The sequence below is a fragment of the Chelonoidis abingdonii genome, chromosome 18, assembly GCF_003597395.2.
Source record: "Chelonoidis abingdonii isolate Lonesome George chromosome 18, CheloAbing_2.0, whole genome shotgun sequence".
Classification (NCBI taxonomy): domain Eukaryota; kingdom Metazoa; phylum Chordata; order Testudines; family Testudinidae; genus Chelonoidis; species Chelonoidis abingdonii.
Genome location: NC_133786.1, coordinates 10,967,921 through 10,988,838, shown reverse-complemented (window position 1 = coordinate 10,988,838; position 20,918 = coordinate 10,967,921). Strand labels below are relative to the sequence as shown.

At 44.9% G+C, this 20,918-nt stretch overlaps 1 protein-coding gene across 6 annotated transcripts in view; it reads left to right on the top strand.

Annotated features, from left to right (window-relative positions):
• Positions 1–20,918, top strand: part of GRAMD1B (GRAM domain containing 1B) — a 203,686-nt gene that overhangs the window by 150,129 nt on the left and 32,639 nt on the right. For 5 of the 6 annotated variants that reach the window (XM_032802336.2, XM_032802334.2, XM_032802331.2 and 2 more), the window contains exons 3-4: positions 8,801–9,011; positions 18,882–18,902. In XM_032802336.2, the coding sequence (XP_032658227.1) occupies positions 8,801–9,011; positions 18,882–18,902 (232 nt within the window). The remainder of the gene's footprint in view (positions 1–8,800; positions 9,012–18,881; positions 18,903–20,918) is intronic. The other variant, XM_032802337.2, reaches the window with a different exon arrangement.

The following is a 20,918-nucleotide window of genomic DNA, read 5'->3' as shown; positions in this document are numbered from 1 at the left end:
CCTTGGGTCAGAGTCAAAACTCTGGGACTGAACAGGAGCAGCGGAGAGTTTTTCAGGGACTGAGGTTGGGCATGGGAGGGGGTGAGTGGGGACAGGGCGTCGCACTTGTGTAATGTGTGTGTTGTTCTTGTCCTCTTTGTGCTTGAATATAAAGGCTGAATAAACAGACTCTTCGCACACATTATGTGCACTCCAGGGGAGCTCGCCATGTCAGGAATGGGGTCAGTCACTGTTGTCCAGTGATCAGTCAGAATCTCCTGAGTCCTAGTCCCCACTCTGCCACTGACTCAGTGTAGCCTTGGAGAAGTCCATCTCTCTCTCATTTTCCCTGTCTTTGCAGTGGTGATAATCCTAACAGGGATGCTGTGCAGACTGATTTGATTTACGTTTTGTAAAGTGCTTTGAAGATGGTAAATGTTCTGGACTAGTTTCTGCTCTCAAAAGCATCATTTGAAACTAGGCAGACACTGTGTGTGTCTATCTGTACTTCAGTGCATATGTGTGTATCTATAAGTTGGAGTTCATGCAAAACATTCATTACAACCCTTAAAAGAGGCTGCCTAATTCTGGGGTTGATTACAAAACTGAAACGCTGGACAGTTGGGGCAAAAGGTTCTCCAACTTTGTGGCAAACCTCAGCTGAATTTCACATATGCATGGAGGTCTTGTTTTGAGCTAATCAGGTTTGGTTTATGCTTTCCGGTGGAAACTAGGCAAGGTTAAATGTTCTTTCATAGTTTTAAGCTAAAACCAAGCAAAACTTTGACTGGCTTTCTCTCTGTGTTTTGGGGTTTTGTTTGAAGCTGGAACTCAAAGTGAAACTTGTGATCGTTTGAACTCACCTAAACTGAAACTAATGAGAAAAGTTTGTACAAATCTTACAAAGAAAGTCAATGAGTTTCATGCAGCTGTAGTAGGGATGAGTGAATCAGCCCAGACAGATTTAATATCTTATCTTAGGGACATGCATTTCAAGTTCCTGACCTGAATTCTGGAGCACACTAGACAAGAGACTTCCCTCAGAGACTCCATCCCAGATTTTATGTTGCGTCCGGTGAATGCCAGACACAGGACTTGGGAAGTTGATGCAGTGCTATGGAACGCTTATGCTGTGCAGATGCTATCAATAGAGCTCAGCATTTGAGGTATCACATTATCAAGTTTCAGTATCTTAATTTAACGAGTTCCTAGTAACCCCAGGACACATTTAGAACCATCCTGAACTTTCATCCAAACTTCAAGTGGACACGAACGTTTCTGATAAACTGCTACATGTTTGTACAGGGCTTAGCACCATGAGGTGGCCTGGTTCATAACTGGGGATCTTAGGCAAGCTGCGATACTACTACTAATAGAAAACAGTGCATGTGACGCATCCTGTGTTCTGCTTGGAGAGGTAGCATTATGTCAAAAATACTGTGAAAACGTCAATTCTAACTGAACCAGCTGGGATCTTGCAGAAGAGCCTGCTGCTTTCATGGGCTTTCTAGATTAAAGCGGTCCAGACAATATCTCATAAGCCAGATAAATAATTGAGCTCTTGCAGGTGAGGGAGGATGTGGGTGTTACAGGCCTCCTTTTGCTCAATCCTTTGTTTTAATGACCCTATTTCTAGTACAGTCCTGGTAGATTAAACCTTTGGACGTTTCTCTATATTGCAAGCGTACTTAGGGTTCTGAATACCTGAGCAGTGACCAGATGGAACAGGACACGGTAGAGAACAGAGCATTCAGAACCATGTGGCAACCCTGGACTGCAGTCATGCTCCAGAGAGGTTGCTTGAACATTCTCCATTATTAATTGTTTAGGACAGCAGTACAATGTATCGCACACAATTCCAGCAGCCTATGTGTGTTTTTTGTCTAAAGATTAGAGCAGGGAACTTGGGTGTCAGGATTCCTGTGTTTTCTTTTTGTCTGTCCCACTAGCTTGTTGTGTGATGTTGGGCATGTTAGTTAATCTCTCTCTTCCTCAATTTCTCCTTCTGTAAAATGAAAAGCATTTTGAGATTTCACAGATCTGAGTGAATAATTCACAGTGAATAATTTACATAACTTCACTTCCTGCTCACAGAATATCTGTGAACACATCTTAGTTTCCTCTGATTTATTTGTGATTTGCATGAATTTTTCACACTTTATACTCTCTGAATTGACTCATAGACTTTAATGTCAGAAGGGACCATCATGATCTAGTTTGACTTCCTGCACATTGCATGCCACAGAACCTTGCCTAGCCATACCTGTATCAGTCCAGATTCCTCATAAATTACAAAATAAAGAGTTGAGCAGGTGGTGCGCAAAGGCTATTCACCAGGCCCTGCATAGAATCTAGGCCTCATGTTGATCAGTAAGGTAGTGGTTGACTGTCTAGAACACCAGTCTCAGAAATCTGAAAGTAGCAGTGTTGACGCTTGTAATACCGACAGGACCTTTGAGCTGCTAGTGAAATGGACATAACCTCTAGTGTTTGTCTCACAAAAGGCAGAGTGAATATCTGGTGTGGCATCTGAGTCTAGCAGGAGAGCAGGTGTGATGGTGTTATGACTGGTGAGAAATAATTCCTCCCATTCCAGGTTAGGCTTTGGCGTTTTGGTTTTTTGAGCAGTGACTTAGAATTGGTGGTTTCCAAATACTGGGTCAACATGTCTAATGGGAAACTGACTAGGGAAAAATGGAACCTCCCACTCTTAACTACACAGTGAGTGCTCAGAAACATAAATACAGGTAGATTACAGAATGGAGTTGTGGTACAGCTTTACTGTGTCAGTACAACACTACAATGGGGAAGGAGGTGAAAGAAGAAAGAAATGCCAAGATCATATGCATCCGACGAAGTGGGTATTCACCCACGAAAGCTCATGCTCCAAAACGTCTGTTAGTCTATAAGGTGCCACAGGACTCTTTGCTGCTTTTTCAAGATCATATGGTTAGTGGGTCTTTGCTCTAGTGACATAAATAACCAGATGCTTTGTGGGGGGCACTCCGTCGTATAGACCTGGCTTGAGAAAGACCTCAGCAATACTTTGGACCAGATGAATTTTAGAACCAGAGCCAAGATTTTAAAAAGTGACTAGTGATTTTGGTCACTCAACACCTTAAGGGGGGCCTGATTTGGAGAACTTGCTAAACACTTGCCCTCTGAAAATTTAACTCCTTTGATGTGTCTCATGTTGAATGCTCACAGGCTGAGGCCACCAACCTCTATAGTCATTTCTGAGCATTTAGGTCCAGACTCTTCTTGACTATAGTTACGCTTTTTCCCCTCCACCATTGTTCTTTTCCACTGGCCTTCTGTTAACGTTATTCAAAAAGCTTAGGAAGGAGATTGGGCTGGGGACGATTTACACATTGCACTGACATTGAGTGGGGTCATGTGAATGGGGCAAAATTATAATCACCCTGATTCATAGGTAGGGGAGAGTGGGGCGGGGAGAATCATGCATGACCACAGTGACAGTGAGCTATGGGAGCAGATGAGGCTTGCAGCCTTGTTTCTTTTTTTCCCTGTGCTACATCCCACAACCACCACCTATAGGCATGGTTTTGAAGCAAGGAATCCTGGCTGCATGGGGCCATTCTATAACCTAGCATACTGTCATCCCTCCAGGAGTTCAGACAGTCTTCACTGCAGTTCTTGTTAGCTGAATCTGTTAGATTTTGTGGCTTGCCTTTGGGAGGTTGTGTTTCTCAACAATAAAAACAAGCAAAGAGGGAGAGTAAGAAAGAAAAGCAAACAGGGAAACCAGAAGCTGCTCGAATGTTTGTCACATATCTCCCTGATCCTTAAGCACAAACTTGAGTGTCTCCCACTTTGGATAGAACAAAGGAAGAGTCCATTCCTTAACGGGTTCTTTCTTTTCCACACTCCTTTTTCTTCCTCTGTTTTTCTCTTACTCCATTAATATGTCTGTCTTTTTTTTTCTGTCCTCCTACATGGTCTTTGGCCAGTCTTATCCCATGAGGAGCTGACTGACACTGCAGACCGTTGAAGAGGGAAAGCTGAGGTTTTAGTTTGGCCTTATATATGTGAAAATGAAACTGTTTCACAGAGATCCAAGGGGAAAGCCCAGAGATTTACTGTTTGCTCAGTCTTGTGCTTCTGCTAGTGAGCCACTAGAACAATAGGTGCAGAGTGCTGCCATGGCAATACACATTTCCTGATCTCCAGTGATGGTAGGATAACCTTTCCCTATATTTCATATGCACACACACTCTGTGATAGATGTATATAGCTGGGAAGAGGAAGGATAGTCCAGTGCAGTGGTCCCCAACTTTTTTCATCTGAAATTCCGTTGACAAGTGGCAACGTCAATAGGCATCTCTCCTGAAATGCTGCCGACAAGCAGTGTCATCCAGAGGCGTTGCGGCCAAAATACCGCCAAAAATCGGCAGCATTTCGGCAGCGATGCCTCTGGATGACGCAGCTTGTTGGTGGCATTTAGGCGGATGCTTGTTCGCCGGCCAGTATGTGGGTGCACTTAGACGCCCTGGCAGGTGCCATGGCACCCGTGGGCACCGTGTTGGGGACCCCTTGTCCAGTGTTTAGAGCACTAGCCTTTGAACTGAGAGACCTGGTTTCAGTTTTCTGCTACATCACAGACTTCCAGCATGACCTCGGTCAAGTCACGTTCATCCTCACTGTGCTTCCACTGCTCATCTGTAAAATGGGGATGGTAGCACTGCCCTGGGGTGTTGAGGATAAACATTAAAGATTGTGAGGTGCTCAGAGTCTGAGATCATGGAGGCCATGTAGTACCATAGACAGATGTGTGGGGTGACAAGGTGCCAAGTTTCTCTGTTGTTGTCCATGGAAGACTTTCCAAGTGTGAGCTTGTGAACTCTGAGTGAATCATAATTACTTTAAAGTATGGTTCTGTTCTGGAAAGTGATGTTTTTAAGAAGAAGGACATGAGGAGGTTCCATGTTTGTTTTCTTGTGGCAGCATCCATCTCATAGGCATACCATATCCATAGGCAGTGTGGTTCTGCACTGGAACTGAAGAGACTTGGATTCTTTTCCCTGCTGGGTGACTTCGGGCAAATCACTTCATCTCTGGGCCTCAGTTTCTCCATCTGTAAAATGCGGGTAGTGATGCTGGCCTCCTTTGTAAAGCACTTTGGGATCTTCTGATAAAACCTAACGGTTAATACAGAGCTTTTCATTATTGTTTCTTATTGTTTCAGTTTGAAGGATGTTTATTTTTTCCTAGTTTCTAGCTCTGCAAAATGCAAACACAAACTTGGAATTGTGACAAAGTTCCTCCTCTACCTTGAGGGGTCCTGCGCTTATTGTCAGATTTGCTCACCTCTGAGATCTTCCCCACAGTCTGGGTCAACTCCTCCTGTGTCTGATCAGGAGTTGGGAGGTTTAGGGGGAACCTGGGCCCACCCTCTACTCCGGGTTCCAGCCCAGGGCCCTGTGGATCGCAGCTGTCTATAATCCCTCCTGTAACAGCTGCATGACAGCTACAACTCCCTGGGCTACTTCCCCATGGCTTCCTCCAAACACCTTCTTTATCCTCACCACAGGATCTTCCTCCTGGTGTCTGATAACGCTTGTACTCCCTAGTCCTCCAGCAGCACCGCCTCTCACTCTCATCTCCTTGCACCTCTTGCTTCCAGCTCCTCACACGCACTTCCTCTCCTCTGGCTCCCCCCAGTCTGACTGGAGTGAGCTCCGTTTTAAACCCAGGTGCCCTGATTAACCTGCATTGATTGGCTGCAGGTGATCTAATCAGCCTGTCTGCCTGAATTGGTTCTAGCAGGTTCCTGATTACTCTAGTGCAGCCCCTGCTCTGGTCACTCAGGGAACAGAAAACTGCTCATCCAGTGACCAGTATATTTGCCCTCTACCAGACTCCTGTACCCCACTGGCCTGAGTCTGTCACAGAATATAAAGTCAGTCATCTTTCCCCACCCTCCTGCATCATATCTTTTTGCTTATGATAGAAATTTGGCAATTGAAACTTAAAAATTTTGTTGATGATGGTAGGTACCCAAATTCACAGTCCATTTTGGTAAATTTCATGGTCATCGGATTTTTAAAATCGTAAATTTCATGATTTCTGCTATTTAAATCTGAAACATCACAATGTTGTAATGGTAGGGGTCCTGACCCAAACCGGAGTTGTGAGGGGGATGTCACGAGGTTATTGTAGAGGGGTTACAGTACTACTACCCTACCCTTACTTCTGCTCTGCTGCTGGTGGCAGCGCTGCCTTCAGAGCTGACAGCTGTAGTGTGGTGGTTGCTGCCCAGAAGCCCAGCTGTAAAGGCAGAGCTGCCACCACCAGCAGTGCAGAAATAAGGATGGCATGGAATGGTATTGCCACCCCTTACTTCTGCACTGCTGCTGGCAGGGCACTGCCTTCAGAGCAGGGCGCCCGACCAACAGCCATCGCTTTTCGGCTGCCAGGCTCTGAAGGCAGCGCAGATGTAAGGATGGCAAGACTGCGATTCCCCTAAAATAACCTTGTGACCCCACCCCCACAACTCCCTTTCAGGTCAGGACCCCCAGTTTGAGAAATGCTGGTCTCCCCTGTGAAATCTGCATAGTATAGGTTAAAAGCACACCAAAGACCAGATTTCACGGAAGGAGACAGATTTCACGGTCTGTGATGCGTTTTTCATGGCTGTGAATTTGGTAGGGCCCTATGCATGAGCCAGAACAGCATCCAGTTTACACTTCCATTCTTATATTGGCTGGGCAGGACTAACAAGCTATGAAGTAGTAAAAGCTTAATTTTGTCACTAGATTGCACAGATCTAACTCTCAATACACAAAGGAAGCACGTTTGCTGAGTAAGAAAACGCTGTTTATACATGGATTCTTTTCTCACCATGCATGTACAGTAAGCAGATATTCTAGGTATCTTCAAATATCTGTGAATAATTGTTAACTATTTGATGGTGTAATAAAAGCAGCATTATATTTCAAGAGATGCTCTTTCAGGTACCATGCTCCCCCACAGCATTCTCCTAATCCCCCATCATTTTGGGAAACTTTTAAGAACTTTGCCTCAAGTCTCCTTTGGGTTTGGGCCCCTTTATGAGAATAAGTCTCTTTTCAGTGTTGCTGACTCGTGCAATTAGTTTGCAACCCTCACAATATTTAGCGTTTTTCCTAAAGCTCCAGCTTCTGGAATTAGAAGATTGCAGGAGAGTCTCAGCTTTTTTTTTTTTTTAATTGCGTTTCTAGTCTTAGTGGTTGCAGAGAGAATCAAATAAATTATCTGAGTGTATCCAAAAGGCTTGAAAACCAGAAGATAAATAAAAATAACCCAATATTTATCATCTCATTATTTTTAAGATAATCCATGATTTTTGAACAACTGGGGTTGGCAATACTGTTTTACTCCCATCTGTATAACTGTGAGTCATAATAAGGGGAATAATCTTGGTATAATGTAGCAGTCTGAATTATTCATCGGAAATACATTATCCAACAAATTTAGCCCTTTATTTCTGTCCACAAACCAACCCTGATTTCTGCAAGTGTATTTATAGATAATTTCACCATATAATTTATATGCACAAATTCAGCCTATGGGTTGTTAATGAACCGTTCACTGTTCTTTACTCATGGTATACAGTTGATCTTGTAAGTCATATAGCACTGGTTCTGCTTCCTGACTGGATGACTTGAGCTTTTTAAACAGGAGAATAATTACCAGTGAAGAATGAATAATGAACAGCAAATGTCCTTGTTGTTAAACAAATACCCCTGTTTGCCTGTGGATACTGATATTTATAGGAAGAAAAGACATCTCCCAGATGTCTGTATGAACAAAATCACACTACGCTGGATAATTTTTATTGGAAAAAAATTCCAAATGTTTGTGAAATGGGAATAATAAGGGGCAGAAATGGAATCAAACTCAGAATTCAGTTTGATATTTGTGTATGGTGGTTTTGCAGTATTCAGACAGATCTGTTGTGTAAGAATGGCCAGAATATGCCCAAAGTTAGGTCTGGTCTCCACTTAAAGCTCTTGCTGGCTTAGCTATTTCAGTGAAGGGATGTGATTCATTTATTTATTTTTACTGATGTAGCTATGCTGGCACAAGTCCTAGTATAGATGCAGTTATGCCAGCAAAAAAGGCCTTTTGCTAATTTGCTTGGGGAACCGGTATAAGCGGTGTCTGTCCTAGGAAGGTTTGTTAGGATGGTTAAACCAGCAAGCCCTTTCTAGTGTAGGCAAGACTTTAGGGACCTGATGCCATATTTAGGCCCCTAAATAGATGGCTTGATTTGAAGAGAAGCTGTGTAACTGCTGCTTCTAGTAACCTCACTGGGAACTGAAAATCAGACCATTTGCTTAGGAGCCTAAGTGCCTGTCTATAAGGAAAGTTTTTTGTGGTATACCAGTATAGTTGTACAGCTATAGTTACACTGGTGTGAACCCCAGGTAGATACTTCTATTCTGGAATAAGGGGGACTTTTTCAGTTTAGCTTAAATCTCTTCCCGAATGACACAAGCTAAATGAAACAAAAAAGGCCATCTTATACTGGAATAAGTGGGTCCACACAGGGCGTAATAGCTGTAACTGTACTGGTTTATAGTCACACTTTAGCTTATAATGGTATGTTTTCTATGTAGACAAGTCCTAAAGTTGGCATTAGGTGTCTAGATTCAGGAAGCTAAGTGTGCAAAGTTTGGCCAGAGCACTTACAAAGAAGCTGCATAGCACTACCTCCCCTTGTCCTAACCTAACCTATACGTGGTGTGGGTAATATAGCTGTTCTTTCCTTCAGCTCCTCTTGGCATATGGCTATTGACTGTGCTCTTTCTCCACCCAGCACTGCCAGTAACTCGAACCGCAGCACGCCTGCCTGCTCCCCCATCCTGCGCAAACGTTCCCGGTCTCCAACCCCACAGGACTCCCAAGTAGACGCCATGGTGGAGAAAGGCTCAGACCACTCTTCAGACAAATCCCCTTCCACTCCGGAGCAGTGTGTGCAGCGCAGCTATTCCGCTCAGTCGGGCCGCAGTGGGGCCAAGAACTCCAAGGTGAGGCATGCAACCCGAGGATCATCTCTCCCCCCATATACACTCGATGTTGTACTTACTCTTTGTTCTCTGCCTTTCTTCTCTGCATCTCTCTCCTCCCCTCATTGTTACCCAAGAACCTTTGCTGAGGTGCCCACTGGCTACAGGGGCACTTGACTGGTTAGGACAGAGTTGAGCATGTGCTAAATATACCCTTGTCTCCCCCCCACTAAGTTCAGACTACAAGGCACCGGTTGCTCTAGCAAGCATGCCCATACTGCAGCTCCGTAATGGCTTCTATGGGCTGAAGCTTTGGGACCCATGTCCCCTTTCACTGGGAGTCTGCACTGTTCCCAGTGGGACCTTGAAAGCCAGCTGTAGCAAACCTCCCTTTTCAGCCATTCATCATGAGGTTCTGTGGCACAAACTGAGGAGGATGGCTCCAGAAGGGACTCTGAGAAGCTTCTGGTTCACTGAGGGTGAAGTGCGTGTTGCGCTGAGATCTGATACAGGTCCTAGGCACAAAGTCAGTCCCATTTAAGACCTAGTTTGAGACCATGAATGGGATTCGGGGCACTCGTTCACCCAGAACCCCAGGCTTTCTTGGCAGCTGTATTACTCACAACCAGTGTATCCCATCCAAACTGAGAGCGGGGTGGATTTTGCTGATCATTACCAGGGGCCCCCAGTGACCGATTTGAATCTTCTTGATGGCTGGATTGCACTGCCTGGCACCTTTTCCTCAGGAAAAAGGCATGGCAGGAAGGAAGGAAAGAAGAGGCTGACATAAATGGCCTCTCTGTAGCGACCCTCGCCCACAGTGTGTCCTGACACCATCAAGCCGAAGGAGCTGTGTAAAAAGCCCTTTGCTTCCCCTCATTGTGCAGGTACCCTCAGTCCAGAAGGTGGCTGGGTTTACCATTTTCATTACCTTATTGGAGCCAGCTGCAGCATGAACCTCACTGTACGGACAGAGTGAAAGGGAAAATTGCTCAGCGAGGGTGTGCAAGGAGAGTTGGGATGGGCCTATCCGCCCTGCTGATTTCGTTAGCGGTGGTCAGTGGTGCCTTATGACATACATGTTCCCAGGCATGTGTGAACAGAACAGAAGTTTTGATGCCAGCCCTAGGGTTTGTCAAAAGAAAGCTCACTGCTCAGAAGTGTTTGTGGCTTTTGTCGTAGCTTCCTACTCAGATTTGAACCTTAGAGTTCATAAACTGAGAAGCTAGCATGAACCCTCTAAGCTTAATTACCAGCTTAGATCTGATATCGCTGCCACCAGCCAAAAATTCCAGTGTTTGGCTCACTCTGGTCTCCCCAAAACCTTCCCTGGGGGACCCCCAAGACTCAGATGCCCTGAATCTTACCACAAAGGGAAATAACCCCCCTCCCCTTGTCTTCTCTTTACTTCCTCCCCAGGCTTCCCCTCCGTGGGTTATCCTGGAAGATTACTGTACTTAAACTCCTTGAATTACAAAACAGAGAGGGCAATTTACCTTCCCCCCTCCTTCTTTTTCCCCCTCCCAGTCTTTCCCTGAGAGAGACCGTAATCCTGGCACAGGGATTTCTATCCCCTAGAGCCTCACTTAGAAAAGAAAATCCAACAGGTTTTAAAAAGAAAAGCTTTATATAAAAAGAAAGAAAAGACATAAAAATGGTCTCTGTATCAAGGTAACAATATACAGGGTCAATTGCTTAAAAGAAAAATATGAATAAACAGCCTTATTCAAAAAGAAATACAATTTAAACATCCCAGCAACTACACACATGTAAATACAAAAAAACAATAAAAGCCTATTGTTTTTCTACCTTTGTACTCACAACTTGGAAACTGAAGATTAGAAGCTTGAAGATAGAAAGATCCCTCTCATAGCCGAGAGACAGACAAAAGACACACACAAAGGGACACACACCCAAACATTCCCTCCCTGAGCTTTTAAAAATCCGGTTTCCTGATTGGTCCTCTGGTCAGGTGTTTGGTTCCCTTTGTTAACCCTTTACAGGTAAAAGAAACATTAACCCTTAGCTATCTGTTTATGACAGCTTTTTCAAAATTCATGAGGTGAAACATCTTGCCTTGAATGCCATCAGAACATCACCAGCAATTGCACATCTGCACCATTCTGGCTTGTATGAAATGAACTGGTGGATTCTCAGCCCAATTCATCATTGGATAATTGTCTGAATCACAGAGACCGCCCCCTCCCCCCGGTGCAGACCATTATTCTTGCCACTTTCATTGTCGCTGTCAGCAGAGAAGCCCCAAATTCACTGGTCCATGGAGACTGAACTCCTTTTTCACCCAAGAGGAGGTCGCATCCGGTGAAGTGTTCACATTTGTAAGGGGCAATGAAGGGGAAGCTTGCATCACCACTGCCTGTGCCATGCTTGTTCTGTACGTAGAGGACTTTGGTCTCCTGCTCTGCCAGCTCACTGACTACAACAGCATTATATTTATTTATGGCCCATCTGAACCAGGAAAAGGAAGGAGATAATGTTTCCTGTTATATTTCTGGGTTTTCCTCCCATTGTTTTGTGAATTGTGTTTTGGGTTTTTTTAATTTCTCTCTCTTCCCTCCTGCATGCTCTCTTTCCGATTTAGTCACACAGGCGCCTCTCTAAAGTAAGCTTTCTTTCTTCTTCTCCATTCTCCACCATAGAATTGTCTTAACACTCAGAAATCCTCCCCATGGTGCTGGGAAATGGCCCCCAGAATGGGACATTCTCCCAGTGCTTTTGTGGGGATGCTGGCAGCCACTCACTCCAACACCTGTATCTTTGAGGCTGGGTTCGCCTGAAGTCACTGAAATTTCATTAGTATTCATTCACATGGGATGAGAACTGGCCCATTCATTACACTCCTTTATTTTACTTCTGTTTGACCCTGTAGTTTGTTTATTTTGCTATTTGCTTTTCTTTTAACCTTACATTGACTCGTTTTCAGTTTGCAGAGTGAACCGTCCGGGCTGTGGTGGGTAATATAGCCCCATAGCACCATCTTTCTCCTCTCCCTACTTCATAACAGTTGGGCTCTCTTATTTCTCCATTACTTTTATGACTGGTCACTTGCCCTTTCTGAGGTGGGGGATTCATGACAATTGATCACAGTCAGTTTTTCTGTGTGACATGAATATTAAAGATCAGTGACCTCAAAAGAATACAGCTGTACTCCTTAGACTAGATCTGCTTCCTAAAGAACCCTGAGAATTCATGGGCTCACTCTGAAAGGTATGAATGGAAAAGGTCTCTCATCAGGGTAAGAAACCAACTCCCAGAGGGGAGGGGTATTTGGGTTTGAATTTTTGCACATCTGAGCAACAACTAAATTGCCTTCTGGAGATCATAAAAAAATAAAATAGGTGACGAGGTGATTAGGGGAGAAAGCACTAAAGTGAAACAGTTTGAATGTCTTGGTGTCCCAAAATTCTGGTCTTTCCCCAGGGAAGACCGTGGCTTCAAATGCTAGGTTAGTTCCCAGTGGACATTGAAACTGATGGTCCTATCTTAGTCCCTCATTTGTTCACATCACAAAATTTGGCTCAGCCCTGCGTTATTGTTGGTCTAGGCTCAGGAGATGTTGGCTGTGGGACATGATGTTGCAAATCGGGATTGAGATGGATTGAAAAGAATCCTGTGGGGAAACCCCAGACAGGCTGGCAGAGAGCTCTGCTGGGGCTGCAAATGGAGGAGCATTAACAGAGCTATTTGTGTGGGATAGGTGGTGCTGAGACATTGACCACCACTGGAATGGCAGGTCAGGATGGAGGTGCATTGGGAGAGCACTGTGTAAGTTCTCCGCTGGAATGGCAGGGGGAGCTCCTGATAGACCGATCAAGTTGGAAGTGCTTTGACATAGGTATGTGTTTAAGACACACACCAAGGTGCTAGCTTGATCCCATCTGAATCCTGCTTTCATGAGAACAAAATATTCTAAATGAAGAGTGCAATAAACCTGAGATGAGTTCCTAAATGGGGATAAGGGACTTCTGAGCACAGTCCCCAATAGACGGGCAGGCAGTTTGTGTCCATCTCTGCATTCACAAGCTATCTGTCCTGAGGGGGCACCTCTGGTGGAGCTGATTATGAAGATTGAAACCCCTTCTGACCTCAGGAGAGTTTGGTCTTGGATCAGGATGAATTCCCACTGGTGGCACAGTGTGGGGAGAGGAAGCTCAGGGCTAATGAACATAGTGGATTAAATTCTTCTCTCAGCTCAGATGATGATGTGTCTGTCCAGGTTCGGGATCATGGAAGATAGCAGTGGGAATACACACAGACATGCAGGATGAATAAACTCATATTTCATCTCTCAACCTCTTATTGTTTTATTTCAGCTTTTCGTTTAGCAAGGAGAAAAATATGCCACTTTCCTATGCAAACCAGCTCAGATTGGTGAGGGTGGAGAAATGGCTTGAGCCCATGAATTTGACTCTGTGTTTATACAGTTGCTGATTGTTGTTCTGTACTGGAGTAATTTTTCCGTTTCATGTTAGTTGTCACGACACAGTTCCACCATCAGAGGGAGACTCTTCACTTGTCATTTTGAATCATTTGACTAAGCCTGTAACAATGCTTTTCAGGACGTTTCTTTTCTACCCCATCCATTGCTGACAGGTGAAACTCAGCCAGTCCACCAGTGCAGCAATCAGACACTTTGCTCCACCTCGGCCTTAGATTGCCAGCCAGCTGGTATACTCACTACACATGGGATAGAAGCTATTGCTTTGCTGTTAAAATATAAACAGGGTTTTTTATTATTTTATTTTTTTCCTCTTGCCTATAAAAAGGGGTGACCCCACTCAGAGTCAGTTAATCCCACTCACCCCCTAGTGCTGAGTCTGAATGGTGAGGATAAAATAGATCTATATTGTCAATATAGTACAGTGCCTCGCACCATGGGGTCCTGGTCCATGACTACAGCTCCTAGGTATTACAATATACAAACAAATATTATTTATTTATTAGGTTTTATAGGAAGGATGAGATTTCAGTGTGTCCTCAAGGGCATTAGGTTCGAGCTGTCTTGGACCCGGGTGGCGTGTTGGAGCCCATTCCATAGCGTTCCGTGTACGACATAGCCTTTTGAGCCTTCTGGAGAATCATTGCATAAAACAAGCAGGTGCTTGAGATATAGGGTATGTCTGAGCTGGGAGTCTGATCCCCTGCTTGTGGAGATGCTCACGCTAGGTCGCATCGAGCGACTGCATTCTAAACAGCGTATAGCCATGGGGCAGCACAAGCTGAGGGGTGGGCTAGCTGGCCTGGGGATGTGCCTAGGGTTTTTGGCAGGCATGTAGTTGGGGCCGCCAGCCCCCCCCACCACCATACTGTTCATGTTGTTGCAGCTACATTCGGTGTTTAGTGTCTGTCTCCAACTAGTATATCTCCTGAACTGGGAATCTCACATACCCTTAGTCTCTGAAGCTTCAGCCTGGTAATGGAAATTCACTAGTTGAAAACTGGGTAGCGTTAAAAGGAAAAGGTACCTAGTGGTTAGACTGGGAGTCAGGTCTCCAGGGTTTTATTCCCAGCTCTACCGCTAACTCATTTTGTAACCTTAGGCAGGTCATTTCACCTTTCTGTGCCTCGGTTTCCCAAGTTGTAAAATGTGGATCATGTTGCTTTCATGCCTCCTGGAAGGAGAGGTGGAGCTGCATTATGTACAATATGTGAAGTGCTTTGGATTCCTCTGGCAGCAGCACTATAGATGAGCAAAGTATGATCTCGCTCCCATTAAAATCAATGGTACGACCTCCATTGACTCTGTAGGGAGTAGGACCACCTCTGTTGTACCAGCCAGCAATCTGAAATTCATACAGACACTGAATGATCTGTTGCTTCCTACGTATAGTATTACCTTTACCGTACCAAGGCAGAGCTGCCATTACACACAGTATGGTCCCTAACCCAAGCAAGTACTTGTTAAAAACGTTACGTTAGCAGAATATAAAGAAAAGACTCATTGAAGAGCCCCATTCCCTCCCTTGTCAAGGCGCCATGAGAAGTGTTATCTGGCTGCCAAAGATGAGTAACTGTGTGCTGTGATTCCCCTGGCATCTGCCCCTCTGTGCCTATGTAGTGCTGTGTCCTGTGGGTCAGTGGAAGCTCTTCTCAGTCCTGTGTGTGATTATTTCCACCATTTATGATAGATATTATTTCCTTTTCTCCTTTCAGTTCTAATTGTGACAATTTCTTTTTCCAGTATGACAGACTTAACCTGATCAAAGTAAGAACTTGTTTCTTTCTTTTTTAATCCACCCACTGATTCTTCCGGACTCTTTCCTTGATCCTGACTCCTTCCCACCTTGTAAAGAAATCAGTGCACCACCCGCTTTGGAGATGAAGCCAGGAGACAGTTTTAAGCTTAGGCTCCTGAAGTTGTGAGCAGGAATCTTCATCTTGTATAAATGTTTGGGATTATTTCAAATTGTGAGGTCTTTCTCTGACACCTGTTACTCTGGTGCACAAGAGGAGAAGTCCATCAACCTCCCCGAAGCCACAGGAGTCTTTCTCCTCCAGCATCCTGTAACATGTGCTTCCACCATACATAACTCCTGTTCTCTCTCTCTCCTAGGCTTCTACACCCCGTAATCCATTTCCCTTCAGTCTGTGCTCTCTCTAATCTCTCCCATCTTGGAATTCTTCTATAGGAGCTCTGAGAGCAGACAAATGGCAGGAGACTTGAGGCTCAGGGAGAAGTTTAGGGAAACCTGATGTAGGTTCAGGTCACTTCTGCAAGATCTTATTGCTGCTTCTAAAGTTCCCTCTTACCTTAAAATTATTTCCATGCATCGAACCAAACCTTGGCAGAAGTGAAACAGAGTCCCTAGAAAATGAATCCCGAATATAGGAGAAAACCTAACAGGATGAACTTGCAACCTGAAAAAGGGTAAAGAAAATATAATAGACAGTGGATCTGTTGAATAAATGCAGAAACAAGAGCATGTGCCCAGCTACTGAGTTTTCTGTAGAAACTATAACATGGGTTATAATTATGCAGGAGAGAATTCAGGTCTGGAGGGAAACTCACCTAGAAAAAAAAATGACACCACCTTAATACAGCAACTAAGGCTGCTACAACTGCTGCAGCAGAGCGGAGTGAAATCTTTGTTGCAGTGCTCTGAGTCTCCAGCACATGCAAGCTAATTTCAGCAGCCTCAGTGGCAGAAAAGCCCTCATTTTCCTGTGATTTTTGGTTTGATTGTGGGGGGGTTACTTTTCAGGCACTTCTGTGCTTTGCGCTACCCAGAGGATTGCAAGCTAGGGTAAAGAAATGGGCATGAGAACCTCTCCATCTCAGGTACCCAGATGCCATGGTGATGAGTTCTGGATGGACAGGGCCGGCTCCAGGCGCCAGCTTAGCAAGCAGGTGCTTGATGCAGCCAAGGGGAAGGGGCAGCACGTCGGGGTCTTCGGTGGCAATTCGGCGGCAGGTCCCTCGGTCCCTGCTGCCGAATTGCCGCCGAAGAAGAAAGCAGCACGCTGGAACTGCCGCCGATCGTGATTGCGCCTTTCTTTTTTTCCCTGCCACTTGGGGCAGCGAAAACCCTGGAACTGGCCCTGGATGGATGGGTGGATAGACAAACTCTATCATTAGCAAGAATTGAGCCACATGATGCCCTGGTCTCTGTGCCATTTGTGGACAAGAGTGGTTTTCTCCTTGCTCCTTTGGCTGAGGACTCCCTTTGGAAGGAAAAGCAGCTGGTAAAACTAACCTTGGAAAGGGGATGGGTCAGAAGGATGTAGCCAGTAAGAATTTTCCCCCTCCACAAGCTGATGGTTGTTTCTGTGTCTTGAAGACCTGTCCTCATTGTGATTCGCTTTCCCCTGCCCAAGTTTGTGGGAGAGCCCAGAAACGGACACTTTATGTTTTTCAGAAACTCTGCTCCACATGGGTGAGGGCCACAGCTGGTTGCATGTTCTTGCGGTGTTTTTGCTGTGGTTCAAAAAATGTCCAAGGATGCACAGGGCCTTTGAGTAGGGTTGGCTCCATGAATGAAGTCTGAGTGCTTGTAAAGTTCTGCACCTGTGCAGAAAGGTGGAGGGGTGGGGGAAGGACAGGGAGTTGAGCATTTTTCTGGGGTGGGTTGTGAGTCTGCTGCTATCCCTGTCTCTGGTTCAGCTCACACAGGAACTGATGCAAAGGATTCTGGGGAACCTCACTCAAAAGCTGATCTCCTGATTCAAAATGTAGAAGTATTCAGGCCTGATCATTTCATTCAGGTCTCATGGCCAGTTCCAAGTTGAGAGTTATGTACTCTCTACCCTGCCTATAAAACGAACATATATTGTAGAATGTGAAATTAATATGATGTTCATTTGAAGCATGCCTGTTCTTGCCTGGCCTGGGGCAGATATGGACAGATTACATTTAGTGCTGCCTGATCTGAGCAATGTGAACTCAAAACTGCCCTGATATCCATATGGTGTGAATAGCACAGTAGCATTTCTAAGCTAAGTGGAGGTAGCGAAATCTGGTTCCCAGTACCTAGATATAGGCCAAGTATTTGTTGCAAAAGATTTTTAAAAATAGCTTGTCGTCAGGTTAGTAGAATTGTAGCATTTTTGCAAACAACATGAAGTGATCAGGGTGTGTAGAGGTGTCGAGAGGTAGTGTGGTCTAGTCAATGGAGTCTCCCTTCCCCTGAGTTCTCTGGTACTGTCTGGCCTTAGTAATACTTTACAGTTACAACCAGGCTCAACCCTGTACATCCTTAGTGTATTGAGAGACCCCAGCACAGTCAACAGGACTGCTCATTTGAGTAAGATCTATCTTCATGAAGAAGAGTTTGCGGATCAAGTCCACAGTAGCATTATGCTTCCCAATGTCCTGGAGGTAGATAATAAATACAATTGTCCCCTCTTACAGGTGGGAATACTGGAGTCTGGAGAAGTGAAGTGACTTGCCCAAGCTCACAGAGCAAGTCTGGTTCAAAGAGAGTCCAGGGCTCTGAATCCAAGCTCCTTCTGTAGTTCCCTAGATCAGACTGCCCCCCATGTCTCATTTCCACATCTATACAATGGGGATAATCATACTTCCAGGCATGTCTCAGGAGGATGATAGTGCCACCTAAGTGATAGCAGTATTACCTCGGACACCATGCCGGAATGCAGAGCATATTGCTCACCCTCCTCTTGCAATCTGACTGCTCTCACCTCCCACTGAAAAATGGCAAGCATGACTTTTCCGGCTGAACTGGTTTTTCCGCGTGCTCAAATGTGACAAATGGCCCAGCCTCCCAAAACAGTGCAAAATGTCTCAATGACAGGGTGCAAAATCACAGGCAGAGGGGCAGATAAACTCTTTACATCAGTTTCATGGGAAAACGTGCCATCAGTTTTGCCCAGCTCTACTGAGCACTTCTTTACTGTAGTGTTCTCTCTCTCATGCTCTTTGTTTCACATGCTGCTTTCCACATCCAAATCTTTTGGAGGGTCTATCTGATGCCTTTTGTGAGTGACTGAAGTGAAATCAAGTTCCCAGCTCACCCTAGTAGTTCCTCAAGTGTTTATTTGGAAGGGGTTATCAGCTAGCCAGCAAGCCTGTGGGAAAATGAAGCTTGTAATAGAAATGATTGGTGATCATTTGCTCTAATTGCTGCTGTTCTGCAGAAATGATTACAAAGTATGTGTGTGTGTGAGAGAGAGCCTGAATTGCCTCCTGCTATAACCTCATACATCTGGGTTTGTTCTTAACTCAGATAACTGGGAATAAACATGTTAGGCTCTGCTCTGAAACCCACCAACGTCTTTTGTCTTTATTCCCACTTTCTGCTGAATGGTTATACTGTACATATCAGATGGGTTCTAGTCTCTCTCTCTCTCTCTCTCTCACACACACACTAAGATCTCTGCAATAACTAATACTTCTCTTTTATTTTGTCCTTACAGAAAAGCCAGAGTTGGTATAATGTAAGTACTCCAGTTTCTCTTGTCCCTTGGTACGTGTGGGGGTGGTGGGGAAGGTGGGCTGGGTTAAAAGGGGCTTTGTAATGGTATTGGGGCATGTTGATCATTTCAGAAAAGGTGGGGTGGGGATTGGTTCAGAGCTGGCAAGAGGGGATTGGCTTCTTAAAGGAGGGTTGTCCGAGAGAAGAGCCTCCAAGAATGGGAGCAGATAATGTGTCCTCTCAGCCACAGGCTTCCTGCTGCACGTGCATAGTCAGGATCTCCCGATCCTGTCTCTCATTGGATCTCCTTGGAATAGAATAGAGTTTGGCTTTATATAGCACTAAACAGAGCTACAAATATATGAAAATGTTCACCCCTTTTGGAGTGAGTTGGAGGCGGGGGAAGGTAATCACCTGCCCACAGAGCTTGCAGGAACATAAACTGTCTTTCATTTCTGCCTTGATCTGATATTTTTTTCCCTTTGAGATCATGAGTGGCAGCGTTTGCAGGCACAGTGCTGTCAGTTTTCAGATTTTTCCCAAGCAAATAGCATCAGCTTCCCTTGCACGGATGAACTCCACCCTCCCCCAGGGTCTGATAGTAGATACCAGCCGCGCAGTGGCTATGCAGATGAGGTGTTAAATTAGCATCTTTCATTTAACACCTCATCGGAGAGACAGTGCCTTTCCAGCAATTATTTACACTTATGACTTTTCCTGAAATTGGGCCAAGGTGGAATATTAGAGAATTTTTTTTTTAGACTATCGGGTGAGAAAAGTGCACAGTTTAAGAAGGGCCTGGCATGTTCCAAGGATTGATCATGGGGAATGGAGCCTTTCCCTTCTAGTTCACTATCCCAGGTCAGTAGTCGCTGAAAGTTGTGACTTAGGTGGCAGATGTTCAGCTGCCCTAGTTTGATGAGTCTCCAGGAACAGGTGGCTGCCCCATCAAAAGGAAGTCCTCAGCAATAGTCACTAAAGTGGGGCTCTGTTGAAAGCTCAGCAAAGAGGCCAAGGACTGAATAAAACGTGGAGATTGAACTCTCCTCAGGCCCCAAGGTGGACTCTGCAGGTCATGGGGAAAGCACACGGCGGGGCTGCTTTGTTTACTATAACTTTTCTTAGGATAAAGAGACTTCAGAGCCAGATTTTCAAAGGAGCTCAGCTCCCCTTTAGACACCTAAGAGTCCATAACAGACAGCAGCAGCTATTGGGAGCTGAGCACTTTTAAAAATCTGGCCCTGGAACTCCAGAGCTGGGACTATGGCTCTTTTTATGGGCAGTACACTTGGTAAAAGTACATAGTTTCAGGAGTGTTCATGGCAGTTTTTGGCAGGAGTGAATCACTGGGCAGGAGGTCTGGGTGATATGTCTTACTCAGTGTAACACTCAATATCTTATATCTCAGGCCATCAAACTGAGTTTGCTGTGTCCCTGTTATTAGCTAGGAAGACAGTGGTAGCGCAGAAGAACCGTTGCATCATCAGCTTTTCTGGGGAAGGGCAGTTTCTACTGGTTCTCCACAGTCCAGACTCTCAAAAGTTGTGGCTCTTCATTGACAATGACCTTGGGTTTTTCTAGGGTATAGAGCATGGCCTTGATTTTTAAAAGTATTTAGGCAACTAACTCCTGCTGAAATCGTTGGGAGTTAGCACCTAAATACCTCGAAAAATCTGAACATTTGTCCTCTATTCAGCAGTCAATACCTGTTCAGTAAAGCACTTAAAACATGTGCTGAACTTGGGACACATGCTTAAAGTTAAGCACATGCTTAAGTGATTTGTTGAAGAAGGATGGATTTAACATGTGGTGTCTGTGGTTTGTTGAACTGGATCCATAAGCTCCTTGACTAAGGGTTCCCAAGTCATCTGATGTAGACTACATGATAGCCTAGTAGTGATTTAGTCCAGGCTTATTTGGCTTCATGCTTCCCAAGGTTCCGGCTCTCCTGGCTAACAGTATTCCCAACTTCTGTATAGGCTCTTGGCAAGGCAGAGTAAAGTTTAAAAACAAACAAACAAAAAGCAAACCTGAGAGT